This window comes from Cornus florida, unplaced genomic scaffold, assembly GCF_030987335.1.
Source record: "Cornus florida cultivar Cherokee Brave unplaced genomic scaffold, ASM3098733v1 CherokeeBrave_3.0.0_Hap2_Chr09, whole genome shotgun sequence".
Taxonomy (NCBI): domain Eukaryota; kingdom Viridiplantae; phylum Streptophyta; class Magnoliopsida; order Cornales; family Cornaceae; genus Cornus; species Cornus florida.
Window position 1 is genome coordinate 86894013 of NW_026775579.1, and position 20243 is coordinate 86914255.

The 20243-nt window shown below is 31.2% G+C and overlaps 1 protein-coding gene across 2 annotated transcripts; it reads right to left on the bottom strand.

Annotated features, from left to right (window-relative positions):
• Window positions 1-1705: 1705 nt before the first annotated feature.
• LOC132274891 (probable disease resistance protein At1g58602) lies at window positions 1706-14142 on the bottom strand. 2 transcript variants are annotated; one of them, XM_059776241.1, is made up of 4 exons: window positions 12924-14142; window positions 10292-11993; window positions 4891-4935; window positions 3430-3656 (listed from the first exon to the last, which is right to left on the bottom strand). In XM_059776241.1, exons 1-3 carry the CDS (start codon window positions 13984-13986, stop codon window positions 4926-4928), a joined length of 2775 nt encoding a protein of 924 aa, XP_059632224.1. In that variant the 5' UTR covers window positions 13987-14142; the 3' UTR covers window positions 3430-3656; window positions 4891-4925. The 2 variants fall into 2 exon arrangements, with proteins under 2 accessions (XP_059632225.1, XP_059632224.1); XM_059776242.1 differs by lacking the exons at window positions 3430-3656; window positions 4891-4935 and adding an exon at window positions 1706-1762 and having other exon boundaries at window positions 10309-11993.
• Window positions 14143-20243: the final 6101 nt, after the last annotated feature.

The window sequence follows — 20243 nt, forward strand, 5'->3', positions numbered from 1 at the left end:
CCCTAGAGCTGTAGATTTCAAGTGAGATAAGTAAATGAACAACTAACAACACTGCAATGGAGAATGTGTTCACATTAGAAGAATGTAATGGATTCTGATCATATAAAATTAAGAATATTGATACGGTTATACTTTAAAAACAGTTAAAATATAAAAATCTTACTTTATGCAAATTACAAAATGTGAACGGATCAAAATGATATTCAATTATTATGTATTTGTGGTTGTATAATTAGTAGTATATCTCAAAAATAAAAAAATATAAATAAAAAAATGGCCTCCTCTCAAAGCTTGTAGCAGTCAAAAGCTATTTCAAAATCTGAAAGCTCTCTGCTGCAAGCCATCCACACTGCAAAAGGTTGGTTGAAGCTCTAAAAAGTATACTCACTTTTAAGACATTGAAAGAACCATGTGACTACCAATAGTGATGGCTTACTGTTGTGAACTATTTAATTCACTGACAAATCTGCAACCTTAAGAGTGTGGATGTTCAATCTGGATAGAGGCTTAAAACGATTTTTATTTAGTTAAGAAGATTAATGAATGATGTCTAAACCTAATGATGAACAGGAGACACAATTTGTGATAATCTGTAATGCGTTAATTTTTGACCGATTGAGATGCTAATTACTAAAGTACATTTTTTACGAGGTAGTACATTTTTCTTTCATAGACTATTGAGGATTTGATTAAAAATACATAATGTAATAGAATTGGAGATTTGAAAAAAAGATATTGGAGAATATGTCTTTTAGGTCGATCAATTAAAGTGATTTGTTTGACCCACAATTTTTTATTGGTGAGACCTCCTATTTCCTTATATTTGATAAATTTGGCCAATTCAGATTTATAGAATGAAGCAATTCACTTTGACACTTGGACCTATGTATTACTATTCAAAAAAGTTTAAATCTAACTATAGGTTTACATTATTAATAGTAAATAGTATTATTATTCAATATTTCATACAAATAAACATATTGTGGGTCAAACAAATCACATAAAAATAAGACTAACATTTAAGCATATACGTTGGCATTTCAGCAATTACCATCATCTCCCCAGAAGCTGCTCTAATTTTAGGCGGACTGCAAAAACACGTAGAAATAAGAGATTGCAATTATTGCGAGTCTTTTTTTAAAATAATAATAATAATAGTAGAATTGCTATACTGTGCATATATATAGAACGGTTTTGGATTTTCCATTTTAAATTTAAGGCCCAGATGAGGAGGAAAAAAAAAAAATCAAATTAAAAGGAGAATGTTAAGATTGGCAAGTTTATGAAGGGGAAATTACTAGTGAAAAATAATGCCAAATTTTGAGAAATAAGGATTACAATTATTGACAAGACTTTTTTAAAATAATAATAATAGTAAAAAACATGTAAAAGCAACTCAGCTACTATACTATTTATATATATATATATATATAAGGGTATATGTAAATGGTTTTGGATTTTCCATTTTAGATTTAATGCCAAATGAGGGGGAAATAAAATCAAATTAAAAGGAGAATGGTAAGACGGTAAGCAGAGGAACAATCAATTTAGTGTAGCACTAGGATTGGCAAGTTTATAAGGGGAAAATTACAAGTGAAAAATAATGCCAAATATTGGGAAGCACTAACAAAATTTGCATTATATATAAGTAATAAAATAAAGAAAGAAAAATGATTTATTATTTTAATGGTGAGTGCTCACATGTGGATGTTAGGGACGTGTTGGATTTTGTATTGATCTTCTCCTTCTTCTCCATCTACCCCTCCAAGTCTTCTAACAAATTCATGTGGCATGCGAATTATATTCAATTCCTGAAGGGTAGATATGAATTTCAATCCATCTGGAACCATCTTCAATCTCCGGCAATACTGAATTTCTAATTTAAAAAGATTGGGCATGGCTCCTTCATCCACCCTCCACTCCTCCAAGTTGGATAAATAGTGAAGTAGTAGAAATTTGAGTTGAGGGAAACCCTTCTCAGAGCAAACCATTTCCACTCCCTCAAAGAGTGAGATAATAAAATTGTAAAGAATAATTTAATGACATCCTAATCAAGAGTAATGTATTTGTAAAACAGTATTGTATAATTTCAAATACCTTCTCTGATCAAAATATATCTGAATAGAAGTACAAATGGTCGGCTTATTCCACTAATTTTAAAAATACCATTCTATAAATCATTTTCCTATTTGATATTTGTGTAAAATTTTCACACACTAAAAATAATAGAAAGGAATTGAAGTACATATGGTGGGTGACTAGTAGGTGAATTATTGGGGATTTGTTTAATGTTTTCAAATGAAGTGGCAATAGCAAGTTTAGGATTTCCTTAGCAATACTGTAAGTAATTCATCTATAACTTGTTTACTAATCATAGATTCATGGTTCATTATATGCAAAGTAGTAGTGTGTGACTAAGTATTGGAAACGAACCAATAACAGAAAATTTCAATAAAATGTTTCTTTCAACAATTAAGAAGTTGGCCACAAAGCTACTAAAGGTGAAGTAATCTGCTCTCTCTAAATTCAGAATGTAAATTTTGGTACACCTCTATTGGATCTCTTTACATTTCTTTCTTTTCTTATTTATAGAAGTCTCCCCTTGCCCTAATAACTTTTTGGGCCTTTCTAAACCCAAAGATAAAATGGGCCTAATCCTTCCTCAACGGGCTCATCCTTCGCTTGGGCTGATCCCTAGGTTAAAACAAGCCTCGCATGAGAAAGAATGGGCTGGGAGATCACTCGGCTTCCTTCTTAAATGGTGGGCTGGGCTGGACTCGGTCCAGTGGGTTTTTATGCCCCTTCATCTACCAATGCCTAGTTGTGGATTGTCTCTCTTTCACTTTCGCTTACATATGCATGTTTTAGGAAGCATGCATTCTCTTGAACTCTGGCTCTGATTTGCTGAACTTGAAAGATTACTCCGTGTAACATTTTTTCTTCTTCAATTGCCAAGTTGTGGAGCCTCTCCAGGTCCGCCATTCTTCCTCAACGATGAGAAATGTGACATCGCATATTGACTGGGAGAAAAGTTGTTAACGTTTCTTACAAGGAGATGTCTTTTACATGTGGAGATGTTATTATTAATATTTTGAACACAATGCCGCAAATCTAAAGTTTCAAGCATTCAATTTTTTTCTACCATTGACTAAATATACACAAGTCATGAAACCAAAAACCTTCATGTTGCATTCTAGTAGATTTTACTCCATAATCAGTTTGAGCATATATATATCTAATAATTATAGTGTTCCAAGTCAAAAGATCACGAGTTTCCATCCGATCAAAAACACAATATGACATATTTAAACAACCACATTTTGAATGCATATCAATTGCAGACCCGACAACAAATATATCATAATCAAAAGTTAATTTAAACAAACGTGCATTGTTCTGCAATCTTAGAAAAACCAAAGCAACACAAGCTTTAAGAACACTAGCAAGAGTAAAAATTATTAACAAACAATTTCCAATCATAACAATCATTTATCATATGATAAAACAAACCACAAGCTTCTCTAAGCAAACCCATTTGCGAGTTCCCTGCAACCATCAAATTCCTTTAAGCATTTCATCGAACACCTGACAAGTTTCAATTATGCAGTCACACTTTGAGTACATTGAATCCACCCTTCATCAAATTTGGGCAATCCCTGGAGATGTAGATTTCGAATGAGGTAAGTAAATGAACAACTAACAATATTGCAATGGAGAATGTGTAACCTAACATTAGAAGAATATAATGGATTCTGACTATATAAATTTAAGAATATTGATGAGGCTATAGTTTAAACAAAGTTAAAATATAAGAGTCTACTTAATGCAAACTACAAAATGTGAACTGATCAAAAAGATATTCAATAGTTATGTATTTGTAATTGTATGGATAAGTAGTAATTCTCAAAAAAAAAAAATAATAATAATAATAATAATAATAAATAATGCCGCCTCTCAAAGTTGGTAGTGGTCAAAAGCTCTTTCAAAATCTGGAAACTCTTTGCCTCAAACCATCCACACAGCAAAAGGTTTCTTGAAGCTCTAAAAGCTAGCTGAAAGTAGCTTTTCAGAAGCCACCCAAAACTGGGCCTATAAGTATACTCACTTTTAAGACATTGAAAGAACCATGTGACTACCAATAGTGATGGCTTATCGTTGTGAACTATTTAATACAGTGACTAATTAATCTGCAACCTTAAGAGTGTTGTTGATATTCAATCTGGATTAAGGCTTCGTCCGATTTTTGTTTAGTTAAGAACATTAATGGATGATGTCTAAATTTAACCAATCAAAATTTATAGGTCATCCAATTCACTTTGACACTTGGGGCCTAAGTGTCACTAGTCAAAAAAGTTTGAAACCACCAATATAGGTTTTCATTATTAAAAGTTAATACTACGTACGTAATATTTATAATTCAATATTTCATAAAGATAGACATATTGATATTGACACAGAGGAAGATGAAGGTGAAGTGCGGAGTAATTTTTTATTGTAGGGCAAGCCGAATTATTTATTCTAGTAATTTTGGAAGAGCTTTAGGGCACAAGTCCAAGTTCAGGAGAAGAACCCCAAAGACTTGTCTAAGGGCTTAGGAGGTTGTCATTGTAATAGCGGAAATTGTAGACTGCAGTCTTTTGCACTAGAGTGAGAATTATTTCAACATTTTATTTCCATGATTTTTTATTTTTTTCCCATTCAAGACCTGCAAATCCTCATGAGTCAATAGCCAAAAAAAAAAAAAAATTAGGATTGGTAAATACAATATGGATGGCATATGCTTAGCATACCAGATGATTAGGTACCAACAGTTGAAGCAAAGATATCTGTTTAGTACCACCCAAGGAGAAAAAATAAAAAAGGATAGAAATAAGAAGAAACTACAATTACCATCATCTCCCCAGTAAGCAGAAGCTGCTCTCATTTTAGTTCTCACTGCAAAAACACAGAAATAAGAAATTATAATTATTGACGAGTCTTTTTCAAAATAATAATAATAATAATAATAGTAGAATTGCTATACTGTGCATATATATAGAACGGTTTTGGATTTTTCATTTTAGATTTAAGGCCGGGAGGAAGAAAAAAAAAATTAAATTAAAAGGAGAATGTGAAGATTGGCAAGTTTATGAAGGGAAAATTACAAGTGAAAAATAATGCTAAATTTTGAGAAATAAGGATTACAATTATTGACAAGACCTTTTAAAAATAATAAAAATAGTAAAAAACATGTAAAAGCAACTCGGTTGCTATACTATATATATATATATAAGATATGAATTTCAATCCATCTGGAACCATCTTCAATCTCCGGCAATACTGAATTTGTAATTTAAAAAGATTGGGCATGGCTCCTTCATCCACCCTCCACTCCTCCAAGTTGGATAAATAGTGAAGTAGTAGAAATTTGAGTTGAGGGAAACCCTTCTCAGAGCAAACCATTTCCACTCCCTCAAAGGCATCACTCCACAACTCAGAGCAAACCATTTCCACAAGGAGAGGCGTGTTAAGTTAGGATCCTCCTTGAGTTTAGAATTACTTAAAGACAATGTGGTGAGGCTTGGAGAGAGGTGGTGTACTGCAGGTTACTTACCACCTCGGATAACACCATTTAATTCCAATGTATTAAGATGACGACACTTTACCAAAACAATTAGCTCTTCTTCTGACTTAAAGTCGTAGCCGCTTAGATAATTGACGAAGTCGGCCACCACCACGTCATCATTCCAAATACTTGCTGTCAGTTTCCTAAGATTTTTGAGGTTGGATAGGTCTTTAACATCACAACTACTTGAATCGAAATTTTCCAGGATCTCCAGCTTGCCCAACCCTGACAATCTCATCTTTTTTCCTTTTCTTTTTATTCTTTCACAAAGATATAGATGTGTCAAGCTTTTTATCTTCCATAACACATTTGGTATTCTCATACGATAATTATTCCTTAAATCTAGGGTTTGCAAGCATCTCAAGTTGCCTATAGACGATGGCAACGATTCGAGTCCTCTACAACCTTTAAAAAATAGTTCTTTTAAACTCAAATATCTCAAATGGATTAACTTTCCAATTGCTTTGGGTAACTTTCCAAGTTCCCTCACTTCAAGATGAACAACTCTCAACACCTTCAAGTCTTTCCAATGCCATGAATTTATTATCGGAATTAAAGCATTATCTCTAAATAAAAGCACCGACCGAAGGTTGTACTGAGTTGAAAGCCAATCACCATAATCCTCCTCCTTCCCCAAATGCCCATGGATGGCAACTCTGCGTACTTTAGCATTTGATGATGATGATGATGATGAAATTTTCTCAGAATCAATCACATTGAAAAAAATTTCTCCTTTACTTCTTGACTTGCTTAATTCTCGCATCATGTCGTCAAGCCTGCAATATTTTAAACTTTCATAATTGCCTATATCCATGGACGACTCTACTCCCAAGTGAACCATGTACCTTTGTGCCAATTCACTTAAGTAACGCTTTGCAACGTCATCATTGTGTCTTCTCCTTCTATATCACCTGACAATATCAAGTCTTCAGCTATCCACAGTTGATATAATTTCTCTAATTCTATCTGAGAATCCTCGGGAAAGCTGCCTAAATAGAGAAAGCATCGCTTCAACTGAAATGGCAAGTCATCGTAACTTAAACCCAACACTTGTGATACTCCTCCATCTTCATGCCCCACACTTGTGCCCTTACTTATGTGTGAATTAATATTCCTATGCACTTTCTCCCACTCCTCCTCTGTATGTTTGATTACCAAAATACCTCCAAGCACAACAACAGCTAATGGTAGACCTCCACAATGTCTAACCATTTTGATCAACCATCTCCATGCTCAATGGAAGAACTATAGGAGCAAGCTTAATTTGTTAAATAGATGATGTGGTTGCAAAAAGTGTGTTTTATCAATCACACAGCTACCTATATATATCTGCTCCATCTCAAACATGGAACCAATGCTGGGAGGTGCCTCATTCTAAAGCAACCCATGTATGCACTTTATTCCAAATCCTAACAAAGCATTTCATGTCACTGCATGTTTCGAGGAGTACTTTATTCCAATCGACCAATATATATATATGTTATTTTAACTTTTCATACTATTCTTCCACATCTTTAATTATTCCTTTGAACGATCTTTTGGTTTCCATATTGTATTTCAATGGACTCTATGATGAATATTTCTCACATGGTTTGCTTATCTTCTTTTTCTTTTCTTTTTTTGGTAAATTATTTATTATTATTTTTTTTTTAGTAAATACTTGCATGTCTCATGACTTTTGCTACAGTTAGTTTCTTGAATTTCTTTATTATTATTATTATTATTATAGTTGGTATTCACACACATTCTTTAAAGAGTTATTTATGAGAATTTTTTAATTATTGACTTGGAAGAAAACCAATTTTCACTAAGATAATACATTTAAGAGAACAAGTTGCTCTAAGTTGCGTAAAAATAAATAAATAAATAATTGTAAAGCACGCAACTTGTAGTTTGTTTAATCTAACTTAACAGTACTCCATCCCATATTAGGTGTATATTAGAAATTTTTATGTAACATGTAATTAATAAATTATCTTGTTTTAAAATTATCAACTTGGCATTTTAAGTTTAAAAATGTATATATTATTTATTTATATTTTTTCTAAGTAAGACTAATCCACCTATGTATATAATATTAAGTTACAAGATTTTTGAAAACTTAAAGTGATAATGAAAGGATAACATTATTTTGGGACATCCTACAACTAATTAAATACGGAGTATATTTTATATTCAATTAGATCTTTATAAGAAAATAAGGAGCTAGAGAAATTTCTCCTTCGGAGATAATCCAGATCTAGAGACCCCTCTCAAGAATTTTTTGATTCTAAAAGCAATCCCATATCCACCAAGAGAATGCAAAGTTGAAACTAAGAATATAATAAAGTAATATATTACTCACAATCATACTTTATTCTAATCTTCTTTTTTATTGAAGTTTCGTAAAAACTAGAGACGAATCCGAATCTCTTCTCATGGATGGCATCCTATGCTGGCCCGTTTTGTATAGTTAGTGCAAAACGCGATACAAAAGCATGCTTGGGTTGGGCTTAAAAATCCAAGGCTTATGTGGACTTGGGTTGAGACCAGAGATATATACACACTCTTCCTTATGGATTACAACACGGGTTCTTAGCCCTCTACAGATTGCAAGACATTCCAAGGCTCCGTTTAGTTAGTTAAAAACAAAAAATTATTATTATTATTATTATAATAAATAATTAAAAACTTGGAAATTGTAAGTAAAAAAGCTTAAAATGACTGGAGGAAAAGTTATTCTCTTTGGTTGGATGAAAATTTTAAACAATGCTAATTTATAACTGAAAATTTTAAAGAAGATAGACCCCTCTTAAGAATTTTTTTTTAGTCAAAAGCTTGATTTTACAGCTCCGTTTGTTTTGACGTAAAATATTTTTTTTGAAAAATATTTTTATTTTTCAGGTAAAATATTCTTTTGTTTTTACTTTGTCGATGCTTGGCAAAGGTCTACGCCGAGGTTGATGTTGAGTCCATCGAGCGGGGCACGTAAAATAACTTGCCGAAAATTGATGGATAAGTTATTTTTGTTAAATTTTAATATATTTTTTTCTTCGTAAATATTTTACGATAACCAAACACCAGAAAATAAAAAAATATATTTTGAAAAATAATTTACATTCAAACAAACGGAGCCTAAATGTAATTGGCTATCCAAATGGACGAATACGATAAAGTATTCTCTCCTAAACAATAATAGAATTCCTCAAACATAGTTAAAGTATCATTGCAAACTTGAAGCTAAGAATACAATAAAGTACGGAGCATATCACAATCGTACTTTATTCTAATCTTCTTTTTGTGAAGCCATAGTGGTTGAAGTTTTGTAAAGGGTAATCACTAAATAAGAATGTAAAATTATTGTATAAGCGATATAAAATCACATGACGCAGTGCAAAAGAAAATCTAAATTCTCCTAGAGACTCTTTTAACAACCTTTTTTGTGATTTCTATTGTAAAATGAGCAAACTTGAAACATGTTAGTATAATAATTGGAGTGTCTCTATTTCGATGCACCTTACTTAACAAAGTACAATAATGGCTTGGATTGGTCTACTAAAATCTTCTTGTGTTTGTAGTATCAGTTTAGAGATCAACTGTAGAGTATTTTTATATTGGAATGAGTTTGAATCTATCAAAATTTTTAAAAATTCAAACCAATATCTGTAAGTAAATTAAGTTGAAAGTTTTTCATTAGAGTCTCAAAGATTTGAATGAGATTCAACCAGTTGTATAATTTTCTTTGGCCCATGGTTGTTTCAAGGAAAAATTAAACCATGAGCCGAAGAAAATAACATTTCCAATCTAATATGTAGATGGACCAATTTTCTAATTCAAATCCATCAGAAATGTTAGTTTAAGGGCTTGGGTTGGGCTTAAGTTGCAAACCCAACTCAAGAAAACACCCAGACTCATGTGGACCTGGGTTGAGACCACACGCACACACATATACATACACTAGTATATTATATAGCTAAAAATTGAACCTATTCAAATGTACACTCTTATAGATTGCAACACGGGTTCGAGTTCGGGTTATTAGCCCCTCTACACATTGCAAGACATTTCCCAAGCTAGTTCAAAACAAAAAATAATAATTATAATAAATAAATAAAACCTTGGAAATTGAAAGTGAAAAAAGTAAAATGACTGGAGGAAAAATTATTTTCTGTGGTTAGGATGAAAATTTTAAACAATGCTAATTTATAACTGAAAATTTAAAAGAAAATAGACCCTGTTTCTTGCAAGTCTTGGGTAATATATATAGCAAATTGCTTACAATAAGAGAGAGAATTCCTGCTGCAGCCGGGAAACAACATTTTTATGTATTGATTTCGAAAAAAAAAAAGAGCAAAATCAATTACCCCCAAACATATACCATAAATATGAGTGATGAAATCTTATTGAGAAGAAGAAGAATAATGCACATGAAGATATTTATCATTTCAAATTATAGTAAAGTTACAAGGAAGAATCAGCAGTAAGAAATCATCCCAGTTAATGAAAGAAACTGTTACATACATTCACAAGGCATCATCTTTTTTCAGAGGAAGATCATAAACTGGAGATGAAATAAAATTCCTTTCTAGCTCCTTTGACTCGATCAGCATCAGCACAACTGCTCGCATTGATGGCCGATCAAAAGGAGACATACTCGTGCACATTAGAGCAATTTTTAACACAGCAATCATGTGATTGAGTGCTCACATGTGGATGCTAGGGACGTGTTGGATTTTGTATTGATCTTCTCCTTCTTCTCCATCTACCCCTCCAAGTCTTCTAACAAATTCATGTGGCATCCTCCATATATTCAATTCCTGAAGGGTAGATATGAATTTCAATCCATCTGGAACCATCTTCAATCTCCGGCAATTAATAATTTGTAATTTAAAAAGATTGGGCATGGCTCCTTCATCCACCCTCCACTCCTCCAAGTTGTATAAACGGACAAGTCGTAGAAATTTGAGTTGAGGGAAACCCTCCTCAGAGCAAACCATTTCCACTCCCTCAAAGGCACTCCCCAAGGTGAGGTGTGTTAAGTTAGGCAGTTTCCCCAGTGTTAGCATTGGATCCTCCTTGAGTTCAGATCTAATTAAAGACAATGTGGTGAGGCTTGGAGAGAAGTGGTGTACTGCAGGTAACTTACCACCTCCGATAACACCATGTAATCTCAATGTATTAAGATGACGACACTCTACCAAAACAATTAGCTCTTCTTCTGACATAAAGTCGTGGTGCATCAGAATTGATGAGTGCCGTAGCCGACTGGGGCTTCTTAGATAATTGACGAAGTCGGCCACCCCCACGTGGTCACGATAAAAACGTGCTGTCAGTTTCCTAAGATTTTTAAGGTTGGATAGGTCTTTAACATCACAACTACTTGAATCGAAATTTTTCAGGATCTCCAGCTTGCCCAACCCTGACAATCTCATCTTTTTTCCTTGTCTTTTTATATGTTCACAAAGATATAGATGTGTCAAGCTTTTTATCTTCCATAACACATTTGGTATTCTCATATAATTATCCCTTAAATCTAGGGTTTGCAAGCATCTCAAGTTGCCTATAGATGATGGCAACGATTCGAGTCCTTCACAACCTTTTAAACTCAAGTATCTCAAATGGATTAACTTTCCAATTGCTTTGGGTAACTTTCCAAGTTCCCTCACTTCAAGATGAACAACTCTCAACACCTTCAAGTCTTTCCAATGCCACGGCCTCCAATCATATCCTCCGAATAAAAGCACCGACCGAAGGTGAGTTGAAAGCCAATCACCATAATTCTTCTCCTTCCCCAAATGGCCATGGATGGCAACTCTGCGTACTTTAGCATTTGATGATGATGATGAAATTTTCTCAGAATCAATCACATTGAAAAAAATTTCTTCTTTACTTCTTGACTTGCTTAATTCTCGCATCATGTCGTGAAGCCTGCAATATTTTAAACTTTCATAATTGCCAAATATATCTATGGCCTCCTCTACTCCCAAGTGAACCATGTACCTTTGTGCCAATTCACTCAAGTAACGCTCTGCGACGTCCATCATTGTGTCTTCTACTTCTGTGTCACCTGACAATATCAAGTCTTCAGCTATCCACAATTCATATAATTTCTCTAATTCAATCCGAGAATCCTCCGGAAAGCTGCCTAAATAGAGAAAGCATCGCTTCAACTGAAATGGCAAGTCATCGTAACTTAAACCCAACACTTGTGATACTCCTCCATCTTCATGCCCCACACTTGTGCCCTTACTTATGTGTGAATTAATATTCCTATGCACTTTCTCCCACTCCTCCTCTGTATGTTTGGTTACCAAAATACCTCCAAGCACAACAACAGCTAATGGTAGACCTCCACAATGTCTAACCATTTTGATCCCCAACTCTTCAATCTTTTTCAGAGGTCTATTGTCTGCAAAACCCAACATAGTAGTAGTTATAAAAGGGAACGACGGTCGTTCATATAGGACAATAAAATATTTAAAAAACATTGATATGCCAAACAACAAGTACCCTTTATGGAAAAACGTACACCACAACAATCAAATTTAAACTTTTAAGCTATATTAAATCCAAGAAATTATGAAAGAAAAGGAAAGAAATATATATATATATATATATATATATAAAAGAAATGTGAGAAAATTAAAGTGGAAAACTAATTCCTTGGTCATGTCTAATTTCTGCAAAAGCCAACATGGTAGTAGTAGTAGTAATTACAACAGGGAACAATTTTTTTCATAAAGGACAACAAAAAAAAAAAAAAAAAAGAAAAAATTTAAAACTTTTAAGCTATATTAAGTCTAAGAAATTATGATAGAAAAGGAAAGAAAAAAATATAAAAGAACTATTTTTAAAATTTTTTTTGACCAAAAATGGATTTTTATTTACCTAAAAAATTATATATATATATACACACACATAAAAAAGAAATGTGACAAAATTAAAGTGAAAAACTAGATATTAATGATGCCGCTTAAAATGTTAATATGACTATCCTAAAATTATTTGAGTTTGTTTGAGAAAATCAAATTGGAATTTCAATTGTGTTTGTTCACGAAACTTGAAATAGTATACAGTAGTCATATAATTTTTAGCTCTCCAAATTCCGAATTATTTCTAAAAATTCAATTTCTAACTTTTTAGGTAGCACATTAGTTCGAGTTATTTACATTTGTCTTGCAAGAACCTAGTCCTTTAAGAAACAATCAAGGTCATTTTTGTGGAAAATTTACTCCACAAAACTAACCACCCAATAATTAATATATATATAGAGAGAGATTTAATTTAACAACAATGCAATGATGTGGAGTGGGGGGACTAATTATATACCACTAATTACCTGATGAACCATGTGCTCTTCTAAGTGCTTTCTTTTGAAGCAGTTCCCAAGCTTCACCTTCAGTCAACAATGGTGGTTCATGGAGTAATCCATGTGGATTCACGTGTAAAGCCAATTCTTTATTACGTGTGGTGAGTAATATTTTGCTGCAACTCCTTTTTCCAATGGGAAATGCAGATTTCAAGATGTCCCAGTCCCCCTGTTCCCAAATGTCGTCAAGAACTATCAAACATTTTTTTTCAGATAGGACTTGATGGAGCTCTCTGGTCCGCTCTGCATCTCCCATACGGCGAATCTCGTCCTTCTTCTCAGGGATAAATTTGATCAGGATCTCTTGCAAAACATCTTGTTTCTGGAGTTGCTGAGATATACAAGCCCAAGCAACACCATCAAAGTAACGCTTAACATCTTTGTGACTGTACACTTTTTGAGCAAGAGTGGTCTTGCCCAAACCACCCATGCCACAAATACAAACAGTTTGATGCCAGTTGTAACTATCTTTGTCTTCATTCAACAGATATTCCACCAATTTCTTCACATCATTCTCCAAGCCTATGAAATCATCTTCAATAACATGAGAATATGTTCGCCTTAGTAGACGTTGCCTTTCGTGTGCTGAACTTGATGACCCTTGATCACCTTCCGCTATAGATCTTATACCATAAGTTTGTAAACTTGTGGAAAGTTGAGAAATCCTGACTTTAATAGCCTTGATCTTTGACCCAACATTGTGGCGATCTTTAAGTTTGTTAAAGATGCAGCCATATCTTATAAAAAAATATTGGATATCACCTCCTCTTCTCTCCCTCATGAGGACAAAAGTTTCGATAACATCTTCAGCATCATAAGCGATGTCTTGAATTTCTATAACAAAGTTACGCTCTATCGCTCCTGCTTTATGCTTTGCTTCTGCATCTTTTAGGAAGCATTTCATCCGGATTAGCTCATCTCCAATTGCCTTGACCTCAGAGCGTACTCCGGTTAACAGGTTTGCTTCTTTAATCAACCAATCACCAATCCTTTCAACAACAAAAGAGACCACAGGCCCAGCAACTATCTCCATGCTCAATGGAAGAACTATAGGAGCAAACTTGCTTAATAAAAAAGGTTTATTTGTTTTCAAAGAAAATGGGTTTGAGTAATTCAAAATGGAATTATAGCATTTTAAGAAGGAAAGTGGAACAGACAAACAAAGGGATAACAAACTGATATTTTGTTGTAAAAAAGGATTATAGAGTAATTTCACGAGTCTGTCACCCAAAAAAATCAGCAATTGATTATGAAATAAAGGTATATATATATATATATATATATATGTAAAAGAAAATCCGCTATATAAAAAATGTGTAAAAAATACATGTAATATGTGCATATAAATTCCTCACATTTGAAATATGTACAAATTGCCCCCTAAGTTTTGCAAATCTGTTCACGGTCAATTTTGACTAAATATTTTTATAAAAACCTCAAAATATCCTTAATAATCTCTCTCTCCCCTCTTTCTCAGTTTTTAAAATTTTTATTTTTTTAAGAGCATTTTAGGTATTTTAATTTTTAATTAAAAAAAAATATCCTTATTTGTTCAATTTGATAATATACAAATTTTTTTGAACACTAGATATTTGCATATTCGATATATTGCAGTGATTTTTTTGCACTTTACATATATATCAAAAATGTGTAATTCATAACCTTTCAGAAAAAAAAAAAAAAAAAAAAAAAAAAAAAAAAAAAAAAAAAAAAAAAAAAAATTGTGTAATTCATTCAAAATCAGAATTTGACAATGGGAGGAAAATATATATATATATATATATATATATATATATATATATATATGAGTCAGTGATTAAAATGTAGCTTTCATAATCAAGGCCATCTTATTTGGAATCCATCAACTCTTCATAAATGCAGAACCCCCGGGACACACCATCAACCGTCCCTTTGAAGAACCAGAAATTATCAACCACCAAGTCTTTCAATGGAAGCATACACGCATACCATCTTTTGGTGGCCCTTTCAATACTTTATAATTGTTGAAATTGGATGGAAATTTACCAACCAAAATAAAAATTGGATCGAATCATATATGGTTCATGTTCACATTTTCTTGTGCTACATGGTGAAGGTTTTACCATACTTTTCAATTAATCTAATAAGTATCATACAGTAAAAATACACCAAATGAGTCAATTTAAATAATTAAAAAAAAAAATTAAATAATTCTTTTTTTTTTTTTTGAAAAATAAATGATAAGTTACGGAGGTCATCCTGGCTTTGTGATTCCTTCTGACTCTCAAAGTTATGAGAATACTACAAAGCCATTGTAATAAATATTGCATATCAAGGCATATATATATATATATATATATATATTATCGTTAAAAAACACACATCATTCATATATTCATTTGACTCATTTGAAGACTCGAACACTAGTTATTTATTTTAAGAGGTTAAAAAAATATCATTAAACCACAAGGCATATATTAAAAAATTATCTAGTCTAAGCCAAAATGATTTCTTAGTCAATTTTTCAAAATACATATACAAATAAATATTGATTTTTTTTTTTCTAATAAAGATCTTCTACAATATTCTTAGGAAGTTTTAAAAGTTAAACTCTCTAAATTTCATTATGAAACTAAAAAAATGTATCACTAAACCACAAATTTCAAAAGTAATGCTACAAAAATTAATAGGTTTTCGTAACTCTTCTAATGGAAAGAGTCCAACAAGACTCCTGTTAGCATCTTAAAAAAATCAAAACACTTTTCTAAATATATACAACAATCATTAATTACGGCATCAAAATCAAATCAATTATATCATTGTATAAAGGTAGTTATATAGTTGTATAAAAATAGTGAGTAAAATATATGATTTTTCTATATCAAGTGAAACGTTCAAAATTTAGCAACTATAGTCCCACTAAATACAAGGTTGTTAAAAATGAGAATCCCCAATTATCTTGAGATACCCATTTTCAGCCATGAGTGTGGATCATGAAGACTGTTCAAGATTCAACCATATATATATATATATATATATATAACTAAATTGAAGTAGTCTAAAAGGCTTCACTACGTACTCAATTTCTAAATGCATTCACAGTTGGGGGCTCAAACCATCTTTTGTCCTACTAAATTAAAGTCAGCTTAATTCTTTGAATCTAAATCAACATTGGCATGCTACCACTGCCTACCTGGCTACCCACCTACCTCTTATATTATATATATATATATATATAATATAAGAGGTAGGTGGGTAGCCAGGTAGGCAGTGGTAGCATGCCAATGTTGATTTAGATTCAAAGATATATATATATATATATATATATATATATATATATATATATATATATATATAATATAAGAGGTAGGTGGGTAGCCAGGTAGGCAGTGGTAGCATGCCAATGTTGATTTAGATTCAAAGATATATATATATATATATATATATATATATATATATATATATAAGAGGTAGGTGGGTAGCCAGGTAGGCAGTGGTAGCATGCCAATGTTGATTTAGATTCAAAGAATTAAGCTGACTTTAATTTAGTAGGACAAAAGATGGTTTGAGCCCCCAACTGTGAATGCATTTAGAAATTGAGTACGTAGTGAAGCCTTTTAGACTACTTCAATTTAGTTTTAGATTTTAAATATTTTTGTCTGACTTTCAAGTAAAACAAGACGGCGGATAACTTTGACAAACACATGAAAAACGTAAGGTGACACATAATACAAATAATAGAACGTGGATCTGAAAAAACATACTCTGCAATCTGCATATAATACTACTTTCTTATTATCTTTTTGGGTATGCATATATATTCAAAGAATATATATATATATGTAAGTGTGAAGTGTAAAAATTCCTCCAGTTATATGCTAAATATTCAAATATTGAGTTGGTATTTTTAAAAAATCTCTATATTTTTTAAATTGAGCAAATAAAAATATTTTATCAATTTGAAGATTAAAATATCTAAAATGTCCCTAAGACAAAATAAAAATTAAAAACACTGATTTCATAAAACATTGATTATTAAGAGTATTTTGAAATTTTAATTAAAAAAAATTGGTCAAAATGATGGCCAAGGGCTAATATGTACATATTTTTAAATATTAAAGATTTACATGTACATACTACTCTAATATGGATGTTTTTTTGTAATTTTTTTATATAGTAAAGTTTTTTCTTATACACCTTGCATTATATAATTTGGAATAGTAAAGAGGTTTTTGGGTTAGCTTAACTTAATTTATATAATTCTTTTCGACGGATGTCGTTTTCACTATTGCTCATTTCGGTTTGTGACTTCATTTTGCCGATTTTGCACTCCAACGCTCAAATTCGCTCTCACTTTTGTTCTTATTTTATGTTATTTTGAACTCAACTTAAGACATTGCAAATTAACCCAAATAATTTATACATGTCGTTTCTCTTTTTTATTTATTTGGCAACATCAAATTCCATTGTCCACCTTTTCTCACCAATGAGAATGCTTGCTTACTAGCCTAAACTTAGACTATCTCAACTACTTTTTTTGTCGTTAAAATAAAAAATTGGGTGCTTTGGGCGTAACTTTGGTCTCAACCTTAGTGCTTGGTTGAAAATGAAGTCACTCAATAATAGGCTCCCCTACTTTTTATAATACTAAGTCTTGTAAGACCAATATTTTAAAAATCAATATTTGATTTATTTATTATTATTATTATTTTATTTCACCCTCGCACAAAAACAAATATATTGAACGTCTTATTTTTCATTAGTTTGCAAAGAAGTAATGAGTACATAATTTTGTCTCTATTAAAGTTTGGACATTCAACTTTCTTAAAAAAAACCGAAGAGCTTATACCATTACCATTACCATTTTAATACTTGAGAATATGTTCCTCTCCCACAATTTCATGAGATTACATGTTTAGAATGATATAACAAATTCAAGGTGGTGCAAAATAAGAAAATTAAACAATTATTTGCCCTAAAAAGTTAGATATTTTTTTAATTCATTCCATATATTCATAATAAGGCATTGTTTGGCGGACACAAATAGTGCCTTAATGGCTATAATTTTTTTTTTTTTTTTATAACTTTTTTTTAAAAAAATAATTAAAATTACAAATTCATTTACTTATTGCTGTAGAATTTTGTAATCCTTATTTTCTTATTTCAATTAGTGCCTTTTAAGAAAAGTTAAAAAAATAATAATTAATTTCAATTAGTGCCTTTTAAGAAAAGGTAAAATTCGGAGAGGTTAATGAAGTGCATGTTTCTGGACGTGACTCATGGAATTGCTGATGTGGCTCTTGAAAAAAGTTGATGGGGCATTTTTAGAGAGCCAAACTCCGAAGAGACTAGTGCAGATGGCCTAAAACAATACTTCTTTAGAGATCAACATGAAAATATGTTTTTTCAACTTTAAAATTTTCTTTTTAATTGTTTTAAACAAAAAACGAATGGCAAGTTTTCTTTATTTTTCTTGATAACCATTATCCATATATATATATATATATATATATATATATATATATATATATATATATATTAATTCGGGTAAATAACAAGGGAAGGAAACTAAGAAAAAAAAAATGGAAAGGAGAATCCAATATGAGTGCACCACATAGAAAACTAGGAGGCCCACTAAATAATACCTTATTATTCATATATTTGATTTTAGCACAAATTTCTAGAAAAAGCTTTTTTTGTTAAATAATTGTTAATCAACATAAACAAAATTATCAAAACAAAGAACGTTTAGAAATATGGCATAATATAGAGAGAGAAATTTTCTTTATTTCTTTTTGCTTTTTTTTTTTTAATTTTTAAATCTTGGATACACACCAATATTTATTGGATGATGATTGAAAGCCTTTTTTTTAAAATTAAAGGGAAAACTGCACGTAGATAGACTTAGCGATTCTAAATAATAAATTGATCAATTTTAAAAGTTGATTTTTTACTTTGATTGAATTAAGAAAAATAATTACAAATGCATCAAGAATTATTATTAAGGTCTAAAATGCCCTCTAAGCTCTTATTCCAAAATACCAAAATATTCTTTTTAAAAATATATAATTTTCTAATATTAAAATAGATAATTTAAAATTAGTTTGATTATCATTTAATTCAAACTACTCAAGAATGCAATGCAAATCCTTTACCATGTTAAGATTTTTGTTCAAAAAACAATGATAACTCATATTTTACTTCTATGGAAGAGATAAAATCTAATGATTTGTCTTTCAATAAAGAACGTCTAAAAGGTTGCTCTCATAATCTCATTATAACCATCCATATATATATATATATATATATATATATATATATATTTATATTCTAACTAATGGTTCTTGTCTAATAAAAAAGATGCAAACTTTTGTAGATGGATGTCATTTGACTAAATAGATCAGATAATTTATCCAAATTTGCTATAACTATTTTCAGATTTTTTTTCCAAGTATAAATTCATTCTTGAATAATTTTCTTTTATCTTACAATTAGTATTTACCATATTATGTGAAGGGCATTCTTGATAATACCTTTTCTTGGACTCCCATCTCCTTTAAATCATATTTAGCGTAATTAACACCTTTTTTTTTTTTTCAGCTTTGGTATATATTAAACTTTTGGTCGTAATTAACACTTGCTAAATTTAGCACATTAATATCAACTATTAGTATTAAGCAAGGTTATAGTTTCCTTTTTTTTTTCTTTAGTATTTTGGAAATATATGATAATTGATTATAAGAAGGTTATTTTGGTATTTTACAATAAGGGCTTGGAGGATATTTTGGGTCTTAAAAATAATTCTGGATGCATTTATAATTATTTTATTTGATTCAATCAAATTGAAAAATAAACTTTTAAAATAGATTATTTTGTTATTTAGGATTCTTAACCCTACTTATATGTAGTTTTTCCTAAATTAAATACTAAATGGGCAAAGCAAAGAATTAAATTATACCTCCACTACAAGACATAGTTGAACCCACAATTTTTGCTTGTCTATTGAGTGATGATGTTCAATGGAGCACGAGAGGAAAAAGAAAAATAACACAAACACGAATCAAACATGCTCGCTCATTGATTGATGATATCCCATGGAGGTGAGAAGAAAAAGAAAAGTGGAGAGAGAGGAGGGGGTGGGTTTGGGAAGGGATGAAAAAGATAAATAAAAGAAAAATGATAAAAAAGAAGAAAAAGAACAATAAAGAGAGAAAAAAATTACCCAATTAAAACGGGTCGATCATATACTCCTTACATGACTTGTCCCGGCTACTTTTTCCCCACCATGGTGGAAGTATCTTTTGAATCTGT